The sequence below is a fragment of the Indicator indicator genome, unplaced genomic scaffold, assembly GCF_027791375.1.
Source record: "Indicator indicator isolate 239-I01 unplaced genomic scaffold, UM_Iind_1.1 iindUn_scaffold_214, whole genome shotgun sequence".
In the NCBI taxonomy this organism is placed as follows: domain Eukaryota; kingdom Metazoa; phylum Chordata; class Aves; order Piciformes; family Indicatoridae; genus Indicator; species Indicator indicator.
Window position 1 is genome coordinate 4212 of NW_026539289.1, and position 16394 is coordinate 20605.

The 16394-nt window shown below is 56.4% G+C and overlaps 1 protein-coding gene across 2 annotated transcripts; it reads left to right on the top strand.

Annotated features, from left to right (window-relative positions):
* The first annotated feature begins 1097 nt into the window (after window positions 1-1097).
* Window positions 1098-6356, top strand: TFEB (transcription factor EB). 2 transcript variants are annotated; one of them, XM_054398969.1, is made up of 8 exons: window positions 1098-1292; window positions 1859-2113; window positions 2630-2710; window positions 3819-3939; window positions 4110-4166; window positions 4586-4661; window positions 4845-4992; window positions 5307-6356. In XM_054398969.1, exons 1-8 carry the CDS (start codon window positions 1098-1100, stop codon window positions 5745-5747), a joined length of 1374 nt encoding a protein of 457 aa, XP_054254944.1. In that variant the 3' UTR covers window positions 5748-6356. The 2 variants fall into 2 exon arrangements, with proteins under 2 accessions (XP_054254944.1, XP_054254945.1); XM_054398970.1 differs by lacking the exon at window positions 1859-2113.
* Window positions 6357-16394: the final 10038 nt, after the last annotated feature.

Below are 16394 nucleotides of genomic sequence, written 5' to 3' on the forward strand. Positions count from 1 at the left end.
TGGCAGGGGGATTGGAACTGGATGATTATTTAGGTCCCTTCCAATCCAACCCATTCCATGATTCTTTGATCTCCATCCTAGCCTGGTGTGGGAAGAGCCACCCCCCACCCCCATCCCAGCCCTGTGGCAGGCCGTGGGCACGCTGGCTCTGGCAGCTCCCTGCTGTGCCCTGGGCGGGCGCCGTCCCCTTTGTCCGGGGGAACAAGGCCTGGTCTGTGGGGGGTGGGGGCCTCGCACCCCTGCCCCCAGCTCCGTGCTCCCTGCCGGCCCCGCACAGAGGCTGCCTTGTTCCCCCCGCAGCGGGGCTGAGGTTTGGGCACATCCAGGCTGAGGGTGAAACGCTGCCTCCTGGCACCCGCCAGCCTTTTCTTCCTGCTCTCCCCCTGCTTTCTCTTTCCCTGTCACTCTGCTCTGCTTTTTCCTGCTCCTTGGTTTCTCCTGACCCTTCTTGCTCCGCTCCGGCCTTTTGGAAGTCGGTGACCCAAACCTGACCGTGGCAGTAAGTGAGTCTGTGCGTGTGGGGTCCTGGCTGCTCCCTGCCTGCCCTCTCCCCCGCCTCCCCGGGTGCTCTGGCTGTCCCCAGGGAGAGTGGTGGCACAGCAGGGAGCTGTGGCAGGAGGGCAAGATCTCATCTGTCTGGCGTTGGGGAAATCATCCTGGCTTAGTCAGCAGCTCCTACAGGGACTCTGGGATGTGTGCTCCCTCCCCGTGCCTCCGTTTCCCTCCCCGTGCCTCCGTTTCCCTCCCCGTGCCTCCGTTTCCCTCCCCGTGCCTCCGTTTCCCTCCCCATGCCTCCGTTTCCCTCCCCATGTCTCCATTTCCCTCCCCGTGCCTCAGTTTCCCTCCCCATGCCTCAGTTTCCCTCCCCATGCCTTTGTTTCCGTCCCTGTGCCTCCATTTCCCTCCCCATGCCTCAGTTTCTCTCCCCATGCCTCAGTTTCCCTCCCCGTGCCTTCGTTTCCGTCCCTGTGCCTCAGTTTCCCTCCCTGACCCTCAGTTTCCCTCCCCGTGGCACAGTCGGTGTCTGATGAGCTGTGTCCTCCTCTCAGGTCACCTCCGTGCCAGGTGGGCAGCGGTGTGGCAGCGCGGGGCAGGCCATGGCGTCGCGCATCGGGCTGCGGATGGAGCTGATGAAGCAGCAGGCGCAGCAGGAGGCCGAGCGGGAGCGAGCGCAGCAGCAGCTGATGATGAGCTACATGCAGCAGCAGCGCCTGCCCGTGGCCTCCAGCCCGGCCATCAACACCCCTGTGCACTACCAGTCCCCACCGCCTGTGCCCGGGGAGGTCCTCAAGGTAGCATCATAGAATCATTGTCGGGGCTGGAAGGGGCCTCAAGGCTCAGCCAGTTCCAGCCCCCTACCATGGGCAGGGACACCTCACACCAGAGCAGGTTGCTCACAGCAGATCCAGCCTGGCCTTAAACGCCTCCAGGGGTGAGGCTTCCACCACCTCCCTGGGCAACCTGTGCCATTCTCTCACCACCCTCATGGGGAAGAACTTCTTCCTAACATCCAATCTGAATCTACCCGCTTCTAGTTTTGCTCCATCCACCCCAGTCCTATCACTCCCTGACACCCTAAAAAGTCCCTCCCCAGCTTTCTTGTAGCCCCCTTCAGATACTGGAAGGCCACCAGAAGGTCTCCTTGGAGCCTTCTCCTCTCCAGACTGCACAACCCCAACCCTCTCAGGCTGTCTCCATAGCAGAGCAGCTCCAGCCCTCTGCTCATCCTCATGGCCCTTCTCTGGACACCCTCCAGCACCTCCACATCCTTCTTGTAGAGTCATTGGGGGCTGCCCCCCGCTTTCCCCCCGGGATGCTGAGGAGGGTATGGGGCATCCCTGTCGGTGTCTCCGTGCAGGTGCAGTCCTACCTGGAGAACCCTACCACCTACCACCTGCAGAAGTCTCGGGACAAGAAGGTCCAAGCTTACCTCTCAGAGACCTACGGGAACAAGTTTGCTGCCCACGTCAGCCCCATCAGCCACTCTCCCAAGCCGCCCCCGGCCGCCTCCCCTGGCGTCCGGCCCAGCCACGTCCTGTCCTCCTCGGCAGGCAACAGTGCCCCCAACAGCCCCATGGCCATGCTCAACATCGGCTCCAACCCCGAGCGCGAGGTGAGGAGGTGCCACTGGGGTGAGGAGGTGCTGCCAGGGTGAGGAGATGCCACTGGGGTGAGGAGGTGCTGCCTGGGTGAGGAGGTGCCACTGGGTTGAGGAGGTGCTGCCAGGGTGAGGAGATGCCACCAGGGTGAGGAGGTGCTGCCAGGGTGAGGAGGTGCCACCGGGGTGAAGAGGTGCCACTGTGGTGAGGAAGTGCCACCACCATAGGATCAGAGGATGTTAGAGGCTGGAAGGGACCTTCGAAGATCATCAAGTCCAAGTCCCCTCTCAGAGCAGGAGCACAGAATCCAGCACAGGTCCCACAGGAACACATCCAGATGGGGCTGGAAAGTCTCCAGAGAAGGAAACTCCACAACCTCTCTGGGCAGCCTGCTCCAAGGCTCTGTGACCCTCACAGTGAAGAAGTTCCTCCTCATGTTGAGCTGGAACCTCCTGTGCTGGAGTTCAGCTGCTGGGGGAGGCCGAGGGCCTGGCGAGGGCCCAGCAGCTCATTGGCTCTTCCTGTTGCAGTTTGATGAGGTCATCGATGACATCATGCGCCTGGATGACGTCTTGGGCTACATCAACCCTGAAGTCCACATGCCCAACACGGTGAGTCCAAGGAGATCAGAGCCTGGGCTGTGGGGAGCAGAGGTGGCACAGAGGGGACCTTACCTCTGCCACATGCCTGGGGCGATGCCCAGGTGCCAGCCCGGTCCAGGCTCATCCCTGGGGCTGGAGGAGGGGAGGAGGCAGCAAGATCTCTCTTTTACAGCTCCAAAGCCACAGTGCTCAGCTTCTCTTCCTCTTTAATGACAGCTGGGGGCCCTCATAAAAGCCAAGTGCCAGGAGAGGGATGCAGGGAGGGACCAAGCCTCTGCTGCAGCATAGGGGGGATTCATAGAATGGTTTGGGTTGGAAGGGACCTTAAAGATCATCCAGTTCCAACCCCCCTGCCATGGGCAGGGGACACCTCCCACTACAACTGGCCTTGAACACCTCCCTGGGAAATCTGTTCTAGTGTCTCCCTACCCTCACTGTCAAGAATTTCCTCCTAATCTCCAGCCTAAATCTGCCTTCCTCAAGCTTCAATCCATTGTACCTCATCCTGTCACTCCCAGCCCTTGTCAGAAGTCCCTTCCCAGCTTTCTTGTAGCTCCCTTCAGGTACTGGGAGGCTGCTCTAAGGTCTCCCTGGAGCCTTCTCTTCCCAGGCTGAACAGCCCCAGCTCCCCCAGCCTGTGGCCATAGGGGAGGTTCTCTAGCCCTCTGATCACCTTGGTGGCCTCCTCTGGACCTTCTCCAACAGCTCCATATCCTTTTTGTGCTGAGGGCACCAGAACTGGAGGCAGTGCTCCAGGTGGGCTCTTAGGAGAGCAGAGCTGAGGGATGTTCATGCTGGGAGAGGCTTCCCAGCCAGGAGCTCCCTCACAGTGGCTCTGTAGGGCAGCTTGTGCCTCCCAGTGGGATTCATCCTGCCGAGCCCTGCTCTGCTGTGATTCATCTGCCTTATTTTAGATGCTGGCCGTGGGAGGGGATCAGCAGTGCCCTTTGAAGTCCTGTTTTCTTTGCTCCTCTGATTATAGCTGCTCTGAGGGCCCAGCAGGACAATTACACCTGCCTGGGCTGCATGCTCACATCCCAGTGGCCACGCAGCAGGGCTTGAGCCCCAGTCCCGTGGCCCCAGATGGAGCTAACCTGCCTGTCCCTCTGCTTTGCAGCTGCCCATGTCCAGCAGTCACATGAATGTCTATAGTGGGGACCCCCAGGTGACAGCCTCCCTCGTAGGTGTCACCAGCAGCTCGTGCCCTGCTGACCTCACCCAGAAGAGAGAGCTGACAGGTATGGCCCCGGAGCAGGTGGTGCCAGAACTGGCTGGGACTGTCCTTTGCCCTGTGGGTGGGGAGGGTGGCTCATGGGGGTTCTGGGGTGCTCAGGCACCAGCCTGGGGTGCTGGTGGGGTAAGAGGCAGCGTTGTCCCCTCTGGGTGACACTGGGGGTCTGTGTTGCAGATGCTGAGAGCCGAGCCCTGGCGAAAGAACGTCAGAAGAAAGACAATCACAACCTGAGTGAGTCTGGCCCTGCCTTTCCTTCTCCCACCCCTCCAGCCCTTTCCCTATCTCTCTTCTTCCTCTTTGAGCCTGGGGTCCCCCCTTCCCATCTCACCTCACTGTGAGGAAATCCCCCCCCATGCTCTCAGCTCTTTCCCAGCTCTGCAAAATGTCTGTGTCCATCAGACCCCTCTTTGTCCCTCTCTTTAGCCCCAGGGGAAGGTCAGACCTGCTCCTGCTGGGGCAATGGATGGGAGCAAGGTGCCAAAGGGTTGGCCCAGGGGGGTTCTGATCCTCAGTCCCCCTATCTGTGGAGGGTCTGGCCAGGCCATAATGGTGGCTCCCAACCCCATGAGCTGGGAGCAGCTGGTGGGGACCCTGAGCTTCTCCTGCTCCTGCTGCCTCCTCACCTCCATCCTTCTCTTCTCACCCTGCAGTCGAGAGGCGGCGAAGGTTTAACATCAACGACCGCATCAAGGAGCTGGGGATGCTCATCCCCAAGGCCAACGACCTGTACGTACCCATGGCTTCCCTGGGGGCTTCCCTGGGGCTGGGGGCGCTGGGGGTCTGGTGGGCTTGCTTCAGCCTTGTCCCCATGGCAGGCAATGCCTTCAGAGGGCCTTTATGGTGGAGCAGAGGTGAGGGGCTGCCTTGCTGACAGGCAGGTGGCAATGCTCTGTCCATCCTGCACGGCAGGGACGTGCGCTGGAACAAAGGGACAATCCTGAAGGCATCTGTGGACTACATCAAGAGGATGCAGAAGGACTTGCAGAGGTCACGAGATCTGGAGAACCACTCACGACGCCTGGAGATGACAAATAAGCAGCTGCTGCTCCGCATCCAGGTGAGCTTCCCTCTGCTTTTCCCTCCCTCTGCTCTCCTCCAGCCCCACGGACAGCTCAGTCCTGCCCAGGCAAGGGGCTGGGCCAGGGCTCTCCTCCTTAGGGCTCTCAAGTCACCAGGAACAAACCCTGCAGACAAACCAGGCTTAGATCACTGCTGCGAGTGCTGAGCTCTGCGTGGGTCACTGTTACCCAACCTTTGCTTCTTCTGTGGTCTTCTTCCCTCTGAGCTTCGTGGTCCCTCTCTCCCTGCCCCCTCCATAAGTGTCTCCCTGTTTGATGTCCCCACCAGAGACCTCCTCTGCTCTCTTGGCAGGAGCTGGAGATGCAGGCACGTGTCCATGGGCTGCCCACCTCCTCACCCTCAGGTGTCAACGTGGCCGAGCTGGCCCAGCAGGTGGTCAAACAGGAAGCCAGTGGGGACGAGGGGACCCTGGAGCCACTGCTGCCACCCCCGGACCCCGAAACGCAGCTGCCGCCGGCGCTGCCTCCTCCGCCGCAGTCTCCCTACCACCAGCTGGACTTTACCCACAGCCTGAGCTTCGACGACGGCTCCCGGGGCTTCCTGGACAGCCTGGAGCCCAGCCACAGTGCTTCCTTCCCATCCCTATCCAAGAAGGAGCTGGACTTGATGCTGATGCAGGACACCATGCTGCCCCTGGCCTCTGACCCCTTGTTCTCAGCCATGTCCCCGGAGGCTTCCAAGGCCAGCAGTCGCCGGAGCAGCTTCAGCATGGAGGATGCAGACATGCTGTGACCGAGGGGCTGCTCCAGCAGCAGGGGCAAGGACTGGACCTTGGAGTTTGGTTAGTGAAGCTGAGTCTCTGCCCTGGCAGGAGCAGCCCGTCCTGCCGTGCACTTGAACCTTCGTAGGAGTTACCTTTTCTCTATGCAATGGGGGCTGGGGCCGAGGCTCGCTGGGTACCGCCCTGGCTTGTACAAGCTTTTCTTTTTGCCCAGGAAGCCTGCTTGGCTTCCATGGCCTTGGCCTGACTGCAGATTCCCCAGCCCTGGGAGTGTGATCTCGGCTGCTTTGCCTTTCAGCAAAACCCTCCTGGACCCAACCCCTTTCCCCAGGGTGCTGGCTTGTTGCTGGAGCAGGCAGGAACCTTCAAGTCCCTGGGAGGAGAAGAGAGAAGAGGAGAGGGACAACGCTCAGTGCTTTTGGTCTGGCTTGCTGCCTCCTTGCCATCTCTCTCTGGGAGCCCATGTCCCAAACAAGTCTTCCCCAGAGGTGGCCTCTGAGTCCTGCAGATGCTTCATGGTGCCACATCCTTCCTTGGAGCACCCCCTGCTTCTCCTGGTCACAGGGAGGAGTTAATTGGAGCAGGTTAATTCACAGGCCACTGGGGTGTAGTCTGAGTGAGCTGGGTCTGAAGCTGCAAGTTTAAGTTCCAGGCTTCCAAAATAGCTGGGATGTGGTGTTTGATGCATGGTCAACTCTCTCCTTTGATGCCCTGCCTTGTGGGGGACCCCTCCTTGGGGTTTGGCAGCTCCCACTACCCCAAAACCTTGCCAGCCAGGTGCCAGGTGACCTTCAGCCTCCCTTGAGACATCCCCACAGTGGTGCCCCTGCCCCATCTGGCTCTTCACAGGGGAGGCTAAGGGGTTTTACACTCATTTTTGGGGATACTTGTTGAAAGCAGGTGTCCTGTCCCAAATCTGGGCATGGAGGTCCAGGATCTGTCCCAGGAGCTGGGAATAGTTTGTACTGATTGCCAAACCTGAGCTGCTCCTCTCTGCCTTTGCCTCTTGGGGTTTATTTCTCTTCCCAGTGCCCCCAGCTCGTTCCCCTGCCAGGACAGCTCAGTGGTAGGAAGCTGCTTAGAGCTCTGCATCACCTTCTGCCTTCTCAGCCTGGCTGGTGGTGGGGAGGGGACTGGTCAGGGGAGGGGAGATGCTCTTCACAGGGAAAATACCACAAGAATTTTTTCCAGGGAAGGCTGGGGAGAGGAGCCCCCCACTTTGTGATCCCACATCAGAGCCCAGCATCACCCCCCTGGGCTGTGGGAGCTGTGGCTGGATGGAGCCCACATGGGGAGGGGAGTCACTAGGTGCACCCCATCCTGGACCAAGGATGGAGGATGTCACAGGGTTGGGACAGTGAGGGGAGAGCCCAGCCAAGGAGGGACAAGATTGTTGTGGGTGGATTTAAGGCTACAAGGTGGGGGCCAGCCCCAGTGCTCCCCCACAGAGGTGCCTGTGGGATGTGAGGGTGTGGGGAAGTGCAGAAGGTAGGAAGGAGAAGGAGAGGGAGAGGAAGGAGGTGGTGTAGGTGTCCTGGGGCAGGGCAGGGTCTGTCCACTGCTCTACAGGGGTTCAGGGAAAGGGGTGAAGGGGACAGCAGGGTGAGGGGCACTGGGCTGTGCCCTGGTGGGGTTGGGGCTGGATCACAGGGGGGCCTTGGCATCCTTCCTGCACTGCCATCAGTGCCTACAAAGAGACTAATCCCCCCTGGCAAGGCAGCAGCCCCCAGACCCATGCTGAGCACCCATAGATGTGGGTGACCTGTGGGGCTGTGGTCACCAGAGGGTCTGCAGAGGAGCTTCAGGGCTGCCAGATGAAATCCCTGGTTGCTGGGATTGCTGTAGGGTGGCTTTACTGGGCCCTCCCTGGTGGTACCCAGCAGGTGTGGGGCTGGCTGGGGTGAACTCCTGCTCCAGGCACTGGTGGGCAGAGGACCTTCCACTGCTCAGCATGAGATGTGGCATCTCCCCCAGCCACGAGGAAACAGTTGTGGGTTCTTATTTTTTAATCTTTTGGGGGTTTTGTTTGGTTTTCCTTTTTTTTTTTTTTTTAATGCACTGTGCTCTGATTAAAAAAAATTTTACTACTGTTTTATAAAGAAATGTATAAAAGAATGAACTGGAATGGAAGAAACAAAATCATTAAAATATATTTATTTACAACACCCTGGAGTGCTGCAGTGTGAGCTGCTGGAGAGTCATGGAGCAAAAAGCACCCAGAGCTGCCTTCCCCCAGTGATGCCACAGCCATGCCCAGCTGCAGCAGATCCCCATCTTGCAGGGGAGCTCCCCTGGATTTGGGGGGGGGGAGAAACTGCTGGGGGTGTTTTGGGTCTGTTGGAGAAGGGAGTGCTGCTGTTCCTCTCATTCAGCTGGTCCCAGGGTGGTTTGAGGTTTCAAGATCCCTTGGGATGGGTGCCAGCCTCACAACCAGGTGCTCCTGAGAGTTCCACAGCTCCCAGTGCTGAGCACAGCTGGGACTTGGGAGGTGCTGACCCAGCTGCTGGTTGCTTAATTGGAACCAGGCTTGGTCCCTTAATTAATCATACTCACAAGGCCCTGGAGAGTGGAGCTGGAAGGAGCTGTGTCCCTGGGGCTGAGCATGGTGCCAGGCAGTGGGGTAGGTTTGTGGTGCTCATCCTGGTGTGAGCTGGGTAAGAGTAATGCTGGAGCCATCCCTGGAGCTCAGCTGTGCTTCCTACCTGTTGGGGGGCTCCTGAGGTGGGTGTGGGGCTGGGGGCTTTGTTGCTGCTTCTTGGCTGTTGGTGCTGCAGAGGGCCTGGAGCCCTGGTGCAGGGAGGCTTTGGGGCAGGGTGTCTCCATCTGCTGTTTGCAAACCTGCTGTAGGCTGAGCACCCCCCAGCTCTGCAGGCAGAGAAAAAGCTGGCTGTGAATTGTGTGGGCTGAGCCCCTGCCTGGCACAGCTCATCACGTGCCATGCTTGTAGATCCTCAGTGTGTGCAGAGCCACCTGCTGTGGTCACACAATCCCAGCATGGTGAAGGGTGGAAGGGACCTCTGGAGATCATCCAACCCCCCTGCTCCAGCAGGACACCCACAGCAGCTTGCCCAGGAGCACAATGGCCAGGGGGGGTTGGAAGCTCTGCAGAGAAGACTTCACAACCTCTCTGGGCAGCCTGCTCCAGGCACCTTCATACCAAAGAAGTTTCTCCTCCTGTTCAGATGGAACCTGCTGGGTTCCAGTTTGTGCTCCTTGCCCTCTTGCTGGGCACCACTGACAAGAGCCCAGCCCCAGGCTCTCACCCACCCTTTTATCTCTTGCTGAGCATTGCTCAGATGCCCTCTGGGGCTGCTCTTCTCCAGGCTCTCAGCCCCAGGGGTTTCAGCTTTTGCTCCTCACAGAGCTGCTCCAAGGCCCCTCAGCAGCTTTGGAGCCTCCTCTGGGCTCTTTCCACCACTTCTTTGCCTCTCTTGAACTGGGGACCCCAGAACTGGACACAATACTCCAGATGCAGCCTCGCTAGGGCAGAGTAGAGGGGCAAGAGAACCTCCCTCAACCTGCTGCCCACCCTCTTCTTCATGCCCCCCAGGACGCCATTTGCCTTCTTGGGGCCATGAGGGCACATTGCTGGCTCCTGGGCAACTTGTCCCAGGTCCTTCTCCATGGAGCTACTCTCCATCAGGTCACCCTCTCACCTGCAGCGCCAAGTTACCTGCTCTGTCCCTTCCCATTGCCCTTTCTGCTGATGTTAAAGACACAGAGGGTACAAACATTGGGAAAATCCATCTCGAAGTAGCCTTCCCAGGATGGCAAACCACAGGGGGGCTAATCTTGGAAACTTTATTAAAAGAGGAAGAGGGAGGAGGCAAAAAACCAACCAACCAACCAAAAACCAAACCAACCAACCAACCAAAAAAAAAAAAAAAAAACCCCAAACAAAAAAAAAAAAAACAGAGCATGAGGAGGCTGAGAGAGGGGGGAGAAAGAGTTAGATTCAGACACTTAAGAAAAAAAAAAACCTCCACCCCAGGCCTCCCTCGTTTGATTTATCTGGGGAGTGTGAAGACTAAATAGAGAACAAGGCCTGGAGTGTGAATTATTTCCTATATTAACAGAGGGAGAAGCTGATAGCCTTTTCATGTCAGGAGAATAGCAGGGAAGGGGGGTGGGGCGGGGGGGGGCCGTGACATTGTTCGCTCCCTGGGTTTGCTCCACTCTTTATCAGGCGGAGATCAAAATTTATTCCCAGGATGAGCCCTGCAGCCTGGCTGAGGCCCTAGAGATTTTGAAGGGCCTAATTAAGAAAACAGGATGAAAATGGCGAAATAAGAGGGCAATTTACTTCTTGCAGAATAGGGAGATCAAATCAACTTATGAGCAATTAATGTGCACAAGGAGAGAATAAAAGGGATGCCGGGAGATGGGAGAGGGGGCCTCATTTTAATGACATGCTCTGGTGTTGGCATAGAGGATTACTCTGAAGGTCAGATGTAGATTGAAACGACCTTGCAGATTCTTAACCCTCCTTCCAATTAACAGAACCAACTCAGAAATGCAAAAGACCCTGGCTTGGAGCACTGTCATCCCTTTATGTTCAGAAGGGAGGGTGGTTGGGGTGGGGGGAGAGGGAGGGGAGAAAAAAAAAAAGAAATTATAAAGGAGAGTGAGGACAAAAAGGGAGTTTCCTTCCCTTGAAGAGCAGCTGCCAGAGCTGGGGCAGGCGGGAGAGAAGGGCTCTTAATTACAGCCTGAGCCACCCATGGAAGAGAAAATCAGTGTCGAGGCTCCGGGTGGGATATAAAAGGGAGGGAGCTGCCGAGGGTGTGGCTAGCAGTGGCTGGGCTCTGCCCGTGGGGACGGAGGGAGCAGGGGGATGGGGATCTGGCTGTCCAGCATCACTGCCTGCCAGCTATTGGGTTTTTTTGCTTAGAGTGGATATTTTTTTCCTTATCTCAGTGGGATGTAAAAAAGAGAGGGAGTGCTGGCTGGGACTGTGGGGAGTGTGATGAGCTGTGGCTGGACTCTGCCTGTGGGCATGGAGGGAGCAGTGGGATGTGGAAGGAGAGAGGAGAGAGATGGGAACCTGGCTGTCCAGCATCACTGCTCTGACAACTATTGATTTTTTTTTTTTTTTTTGCTTAGAGTGGATATTTTTTTCCTTATCTCACTGGGATGTAGAAAAGAGAGAGAAAGAGCTGGCTGGGACCGTGGCAGGTGTGATGAGCTGTGGCTGGGCTCTGCCTGTGGGCATGGAGGGAGCAGTGGGATGGCAGTGGGATGTGGACTGGGTGGCACGTCACTGGTGCCTCTTACAACATTTCTTCTTGTGGATATTATTTCTCCTCCAAATGGGTTATAAAAAGGAGGGAGAAGTGGCTGGGGCTACAGTGGGTGTGATGAGTTGTGGCTGAGCTCTGCAGGCAGTGATGGCTGGGGATGGAGCAATGGGATAGGGACTGTATGGGACATCATCACTGCTCTTCCAATAGTTTTTTTTTTCTGCTAATGGTTATTTTTTCTAACAATGGATATTTCTCCATATCCAAGCGGGATATAAAAGGAAGAGAGCCCTGGCTGGGGCTGTGGTGGGTGTGATGAGCTGTGGCTGGCCTCTGCCCGTGAGGATTCCCCCTTTTGCCGTTGCATCAGGGGAACGTGGGGTGCTGAACGCCTGGGAGAGAGTCCCCCCTACTTGTGACACTCTCCGTGGCACCACTGGTCTCTGTGACACTTTTTTCCGGGTCGTGGCTTTTCTCTTAGCAGGGAGGAGCAGCGAGGCTGCACCGGGGCTGAGCAGCCACAAGAGAGAGCCAGACGGTTGCTGGAGACGCTGGGGCTCCGGCGGGGGAACCGGAGCGGCCTCGCCCGGCCGGGGCTGCGCATCCCCGGATGCCCTGCCGCCGGGTCCCGGTGCCCAGGGCTGGCTGGCAGGGATGGGAGTGAACCCAGCGGTGCTGATCCTGGCAGCTTTCGGGGGGTAGGAACCACCCTGCGCTGCCCATTAGCTGATGCTGGGGTTTGCCAGGCTGCAAACACTGCTGGAGCCAGTTGGGGTGGGAAAGCCCTTTAGGAACATCGAGTCCCAGCTCCACGCGTCGTGCTGGGCTGGTGTCCTCTGCAAGCATCTCCTGCTTGCTCTCTCAGCCTGCTTGCTCTCTCTGCCCCCTTCCCCACTTTCATAGAATCCCAGGTTGGTTTTGGTGGGAAGAGAATTTTTCAGCTCATCTGCAGTCCACAGGGACAGGCTGAACACCCCCAGCTCTCCCAGCCTGGCCTCACAGCAGAGGGCTTCCAGCCCTCCTGTCACTGCTGTGTCCTCTTCTGGCCCTGTCCCAACAGGTCCCTGTCTGTGCTGAGGTCTCCAGAGCTGCCCCAGCAGAGCACAGTAGAGGGGCAGAATCCCCTCCCTGCCCCTGCTGCCCATGCTGCTGGGGATCAGTCCAGGACCCTGCTGGTGCTTGGTGCTGGCTCATCTCCAGCTTTGCAGCCATCAGCACCCCCAGATCCTTCTCCCTAGGGCTGCTCTCCATCTGTTCTCTGCTCAGCCTGAATTTGTGCTTGGGTTCTATTTGTGCTTCCAGTTGGTTTTGGTAAACCTAGGAAGGCTCAAACCAAACCTGCTGACAGGCAGAGCTGCTGAGCAGCTGCTGCTCTCCACAGGCCCTGTGCTCAGCACCTCCACCAAACCAACTTGCTGAGATCTCTTTGTACAAAGTGCAAATGAAAGCTGGGCAAAGGGAGAGCCCCTGGAAGAGGCTGGATGGTGAATGGGGCTGGAAGAGAGCAGGGAGGTTTCTTGGGGAGGAAAAAGCCCCTTAATAGAGCAGAGTTTGGGCTCAGCCCTGAAGCAAGAACAACAAGCAGCAGCCAGCCCAGGCCTCTGCACCAAGATGCACACCCAAGCAGGGCAGCCCTTCCCTGGGTACCAGGACAGAGGAGTGCAGAGGCAGGAAGAGGGGTGGGAGATGGCTGGAGGGGCTTCCCCTACTCCACCCCAAACCTTGAGCTTTCTGAGCCCCAGACATCTCAACACAGCACTGCTGGCATGGGACCAGCCAGACCTGCAGCCTGGAAGCCATCCCTGTCTCAGTGCTGGGCTGTGGCTGAGTTTTCCTTCTCCCCTGTCTCCCTTCATTTCCTTTCTGGCTTTCACTGAGCTCCTTTGCTTTGAGCACTGGGGCTACTCCTGCTGCTCCTTCCCCACCTGAAGCCCTAATCCTCCACGGGTGATGTTCCAAGGGTTGTTGTGGCAACGGCTGGGATGAGGTCAGGAGGAAGGGAAGCTTTTGCAGGTGGGGGAATAGGCAGCAGGGCTGCCTTGGCTTGGAGAAACCAAAGCAGCTCTTTGCAAGTCAATCTTTGCATGTAATAAAGAGGGAAAGACTGGAAAAACCTCTGATGCCTGTCCAGAAATTTCTTCCAAAGGCAAGGGGCAAGCCTGGTCCCTGGGGCAGTCCCTGGATCAGAAGGGTTTGGCCTGGGTGTTTTTTTTTTTTTTTTTTTTTTTTTTTTTCATCAGCAGCTTTTTAAAGCTCTGGGATTGGAGAGCCTTTTGGGGTTGGGGAGCCCCCATCCCTGAAGGGGTTCAAGAGATGCTTGGATGAGGTGCTGAGGGGTGTGGTCTAGGAGTTGTGTGCAGGGAGATGTGAGGTTATGGTTGGCCTCAATGATCTTGAGGTCTTTTCCAACCAGGCAATTCTCTGATCCTATGATGGTGCCACTGTGGACGTGCTGGGGCCCCTTCTCCCACCAAGCTGCACCCCAATGTGCTTTGCAACCTCTTTTGCCAAGGGTGCTCTGCCTGAGAGCTACCTCTTGGGATTTTCCACCCAGCTGGGAGCTGCTGACTGTGGGGACCTTGGGGAATGCAAATTTCTTGTCCCTTTGGGGTCCCATTGTGGGTTTGTCCATCTTCAAAGCCACCTTGGAATCTTTGCACCTCTTCCCCTTGCTCCAGAGCTGGTTTAATCAGCTCACAGTTTTCATTTCATGCTTTTCTCTCTCTCTTTTTTTTTTTTTTTTTTTTTTTTTTTCTGAGGGGGCAGTGAAATTTATACAATATTTAAGCAGCAGAGTGGAGTCCTGGAAGATATTATTAATGTAAAAGGGACAGGCTGGAAATGCACTTGAACCTGGTTACAATTAGAGGGTGATTTTTCTAAAGGTCAATGAATTCAGATAATATCCACAGGGGGGAAAAGAAATTTAATACCTTTTTAGTGAATTAATTAATTATAATATTATATCGGCTTGGGGTTCTTTTCCAGAGTGATTAAGGGAACGATCTGTCTTCAGAGGGGCTGGGGGGAGTCAGGGAGTGAAGGGAAAGACTGACAGAGGGAAGGGGAAGAGCTGGGGAGAGTTTAAAGGGAGAATAATGGAAGCCTTTTCTTCCCTTTCCCAAACTTGCTGCATTTCCAGGCCACACAATCCCTGCCTGTCAGCTCTGGACCCTTTCCTTGCAGTGTCTCCCAAAGCCTCTTGGAGGGATGATTTTTTTTTTTTTAGCTTTCTGAAGTGGTTTTGGAGACTTCAGCATCTCAAATGCTGGATGTGGTGCCAAGGTGGGCAGAGCCTCAGTGGTAAGCACACCCCTGGTGTCCCCAGGCTGGTAAATGGGTTCTGAGTTGGGGGTCTGTGTGCAGGGCTGTGGGGTGCCCAGGAGCCACCAAACGTTGTGGTCTTGGCACTGTGCTGCTCTGGCCCCGTGGAGCCCAGTCCTGAGTGGTGTTGGTTTATCTGCAGCCTGAGCTGAGGCTGGAATTTACACTCTCTGCTAATCCAGCCAGCTCCAAAAATTAATTACAGCCTTGTACATTAAAAATTAACATAACCTTTCTGGGTGTATATTCTTATAGCACAGGAGTGGGCCAGAGTCCCTCAGCAGCCTGTAATTGGGGCTGCTTTTACTTCTAATTCTTCTCCCTCTCTGCTTTTTTAAAGCTGTGGACACCAGAATTCATTAATCACTGATTCTGGGAGCTGGTAAAGTTTGAGAGGTTTGTAATTGTGTTTGGTCCTGGCAGAGTTTGTAGGGAAAGGAGAGAAGGAAACTTCTCCTTTGTTGGCAAGGTTTAAACAAGCACCCAAGGGCTGGCCTGGGAGGGAAGGGAAACTTGTGGTCACCCTCCCAGGGGCATTTCCTGGCATGGGTAGGGTGCCCAAAGCATGGCAGGGAGGTTGTCAGGGCTTGGCTGCAGGAGGGATGAGATGGAAACACAGAAGTTAGTCTGTGATCTGCCCTGTGCAGATATGGCTGCAACAGAATAAAACTGCAGAATAAAAGCAACCTCTTGGGGGGAGGACCTCCAGCACATTTCCACCTTTCTGCTGAGCCAGGGCCTGCAAACATCCCAGCCCAGCAGGTCCAAGTGGGGCAGATGTGAAGGTGGACAGCTGGAGGGTGACTCCATCCCCCTGGACTGAGCTCTCCCAGTGCTCTTCTCACTGCTTGCCTAAGGAGTGGTAACATCTGGAGTGGTGGCAATGGTATTGCTCGAGCTGGTTTGTGTCTCCCATTAATGGTCTTTAAGACACGAAGAGCAACTTCTCACAAGGATTTGCTCTCTGCTGCTGGAACATCATAGCCCTGGGCTTCTGTCCCTCTGGCCTCTGTCTTCCATCCTGGGAGCTGTGGCTGGGGCCCTCTGCTCAACGTCCTGCTGCGTGCTGGAGGAGATCTTGGAGGAGAGCTGCTGGCAGAACCTAGAGCCCTGCTTGATTCTGCTGTGTCAGGTCAGTCTCCTGGGGAAGGGGATTTGGAAGAACCAAGCTGTGATGCTGAACTGCTTTGGTGGCTTCAAACTCAGGCTCTGCTGTACTCTGCGCCGTGGCAGGATCCAGCCCTGCCCATTTCCCCTCACTCCTGCATGGGAAGCATTCATCCCTCAGCAGGCTCGCACCTCCTCCATCACCTCCAAGGTGGCAGAGCAGTCACCAGCCCTTCAAACACATCTTCCCTTCCCTCCTTCCCCATCTCTACTCTTTCAAACCCCTCACCATCTTTTATCAAACCATCCTTTTCACTTTTTTTCATTTTTCCTCTCCCACCACCAGCACACACCCCCCCCCTCCCACCCTCTCCCTCCACCAGCAGCCAAGCGAACTGCCAGGAGAGAGAGAAAGAAAGAGAGAAAGAGAAAGAGCGAGGCAGAGCGAGCCAGCTCGTTCCCATTGTGCTATCTTTGGGTCCTAAATTAAAATTTATGACATCTTGAAATGAGCAGTGAGGGTAATTTTGCTTCTGAGCGAAGATGCTAATGAGTCCCCTTAATGGCGTGACTAAGGAGCTGACGGGTCGTGTGTCACCCCGCACAGCCCTGCTGCTGGTGTAATGGCCACAGTAAGTGGCTGTAATTATACCCTGTCTCGCTGTATTTTGGCAGCCCTGGTGGGAGAGCAGCAGCTCAGTAAGGCAGAGCGGGGGGGGAAGGGAGAAAGGAGAGGAAAAAAAACCTCCCCAGCACCTTCTCTTCATCCTCCTCGGACTCTTCGCGCTTACTGCTGCCAGATGCTGGAGGGTGGCTCTGGAGGGTCAGGGAAAGGGTTGGGTTGGAAGGGGGATGGAAGAGCAGCCAGCTTCAACCCTCTGCTGTGGGCAGGGATACCTCCCACCAGCCCAAGTTACTCACAGCCTCATCCAGCCTGGCCTTGAACAGCTCCAGGGAAGGGATATCCACAGCCTCCCTGGGCAGCCT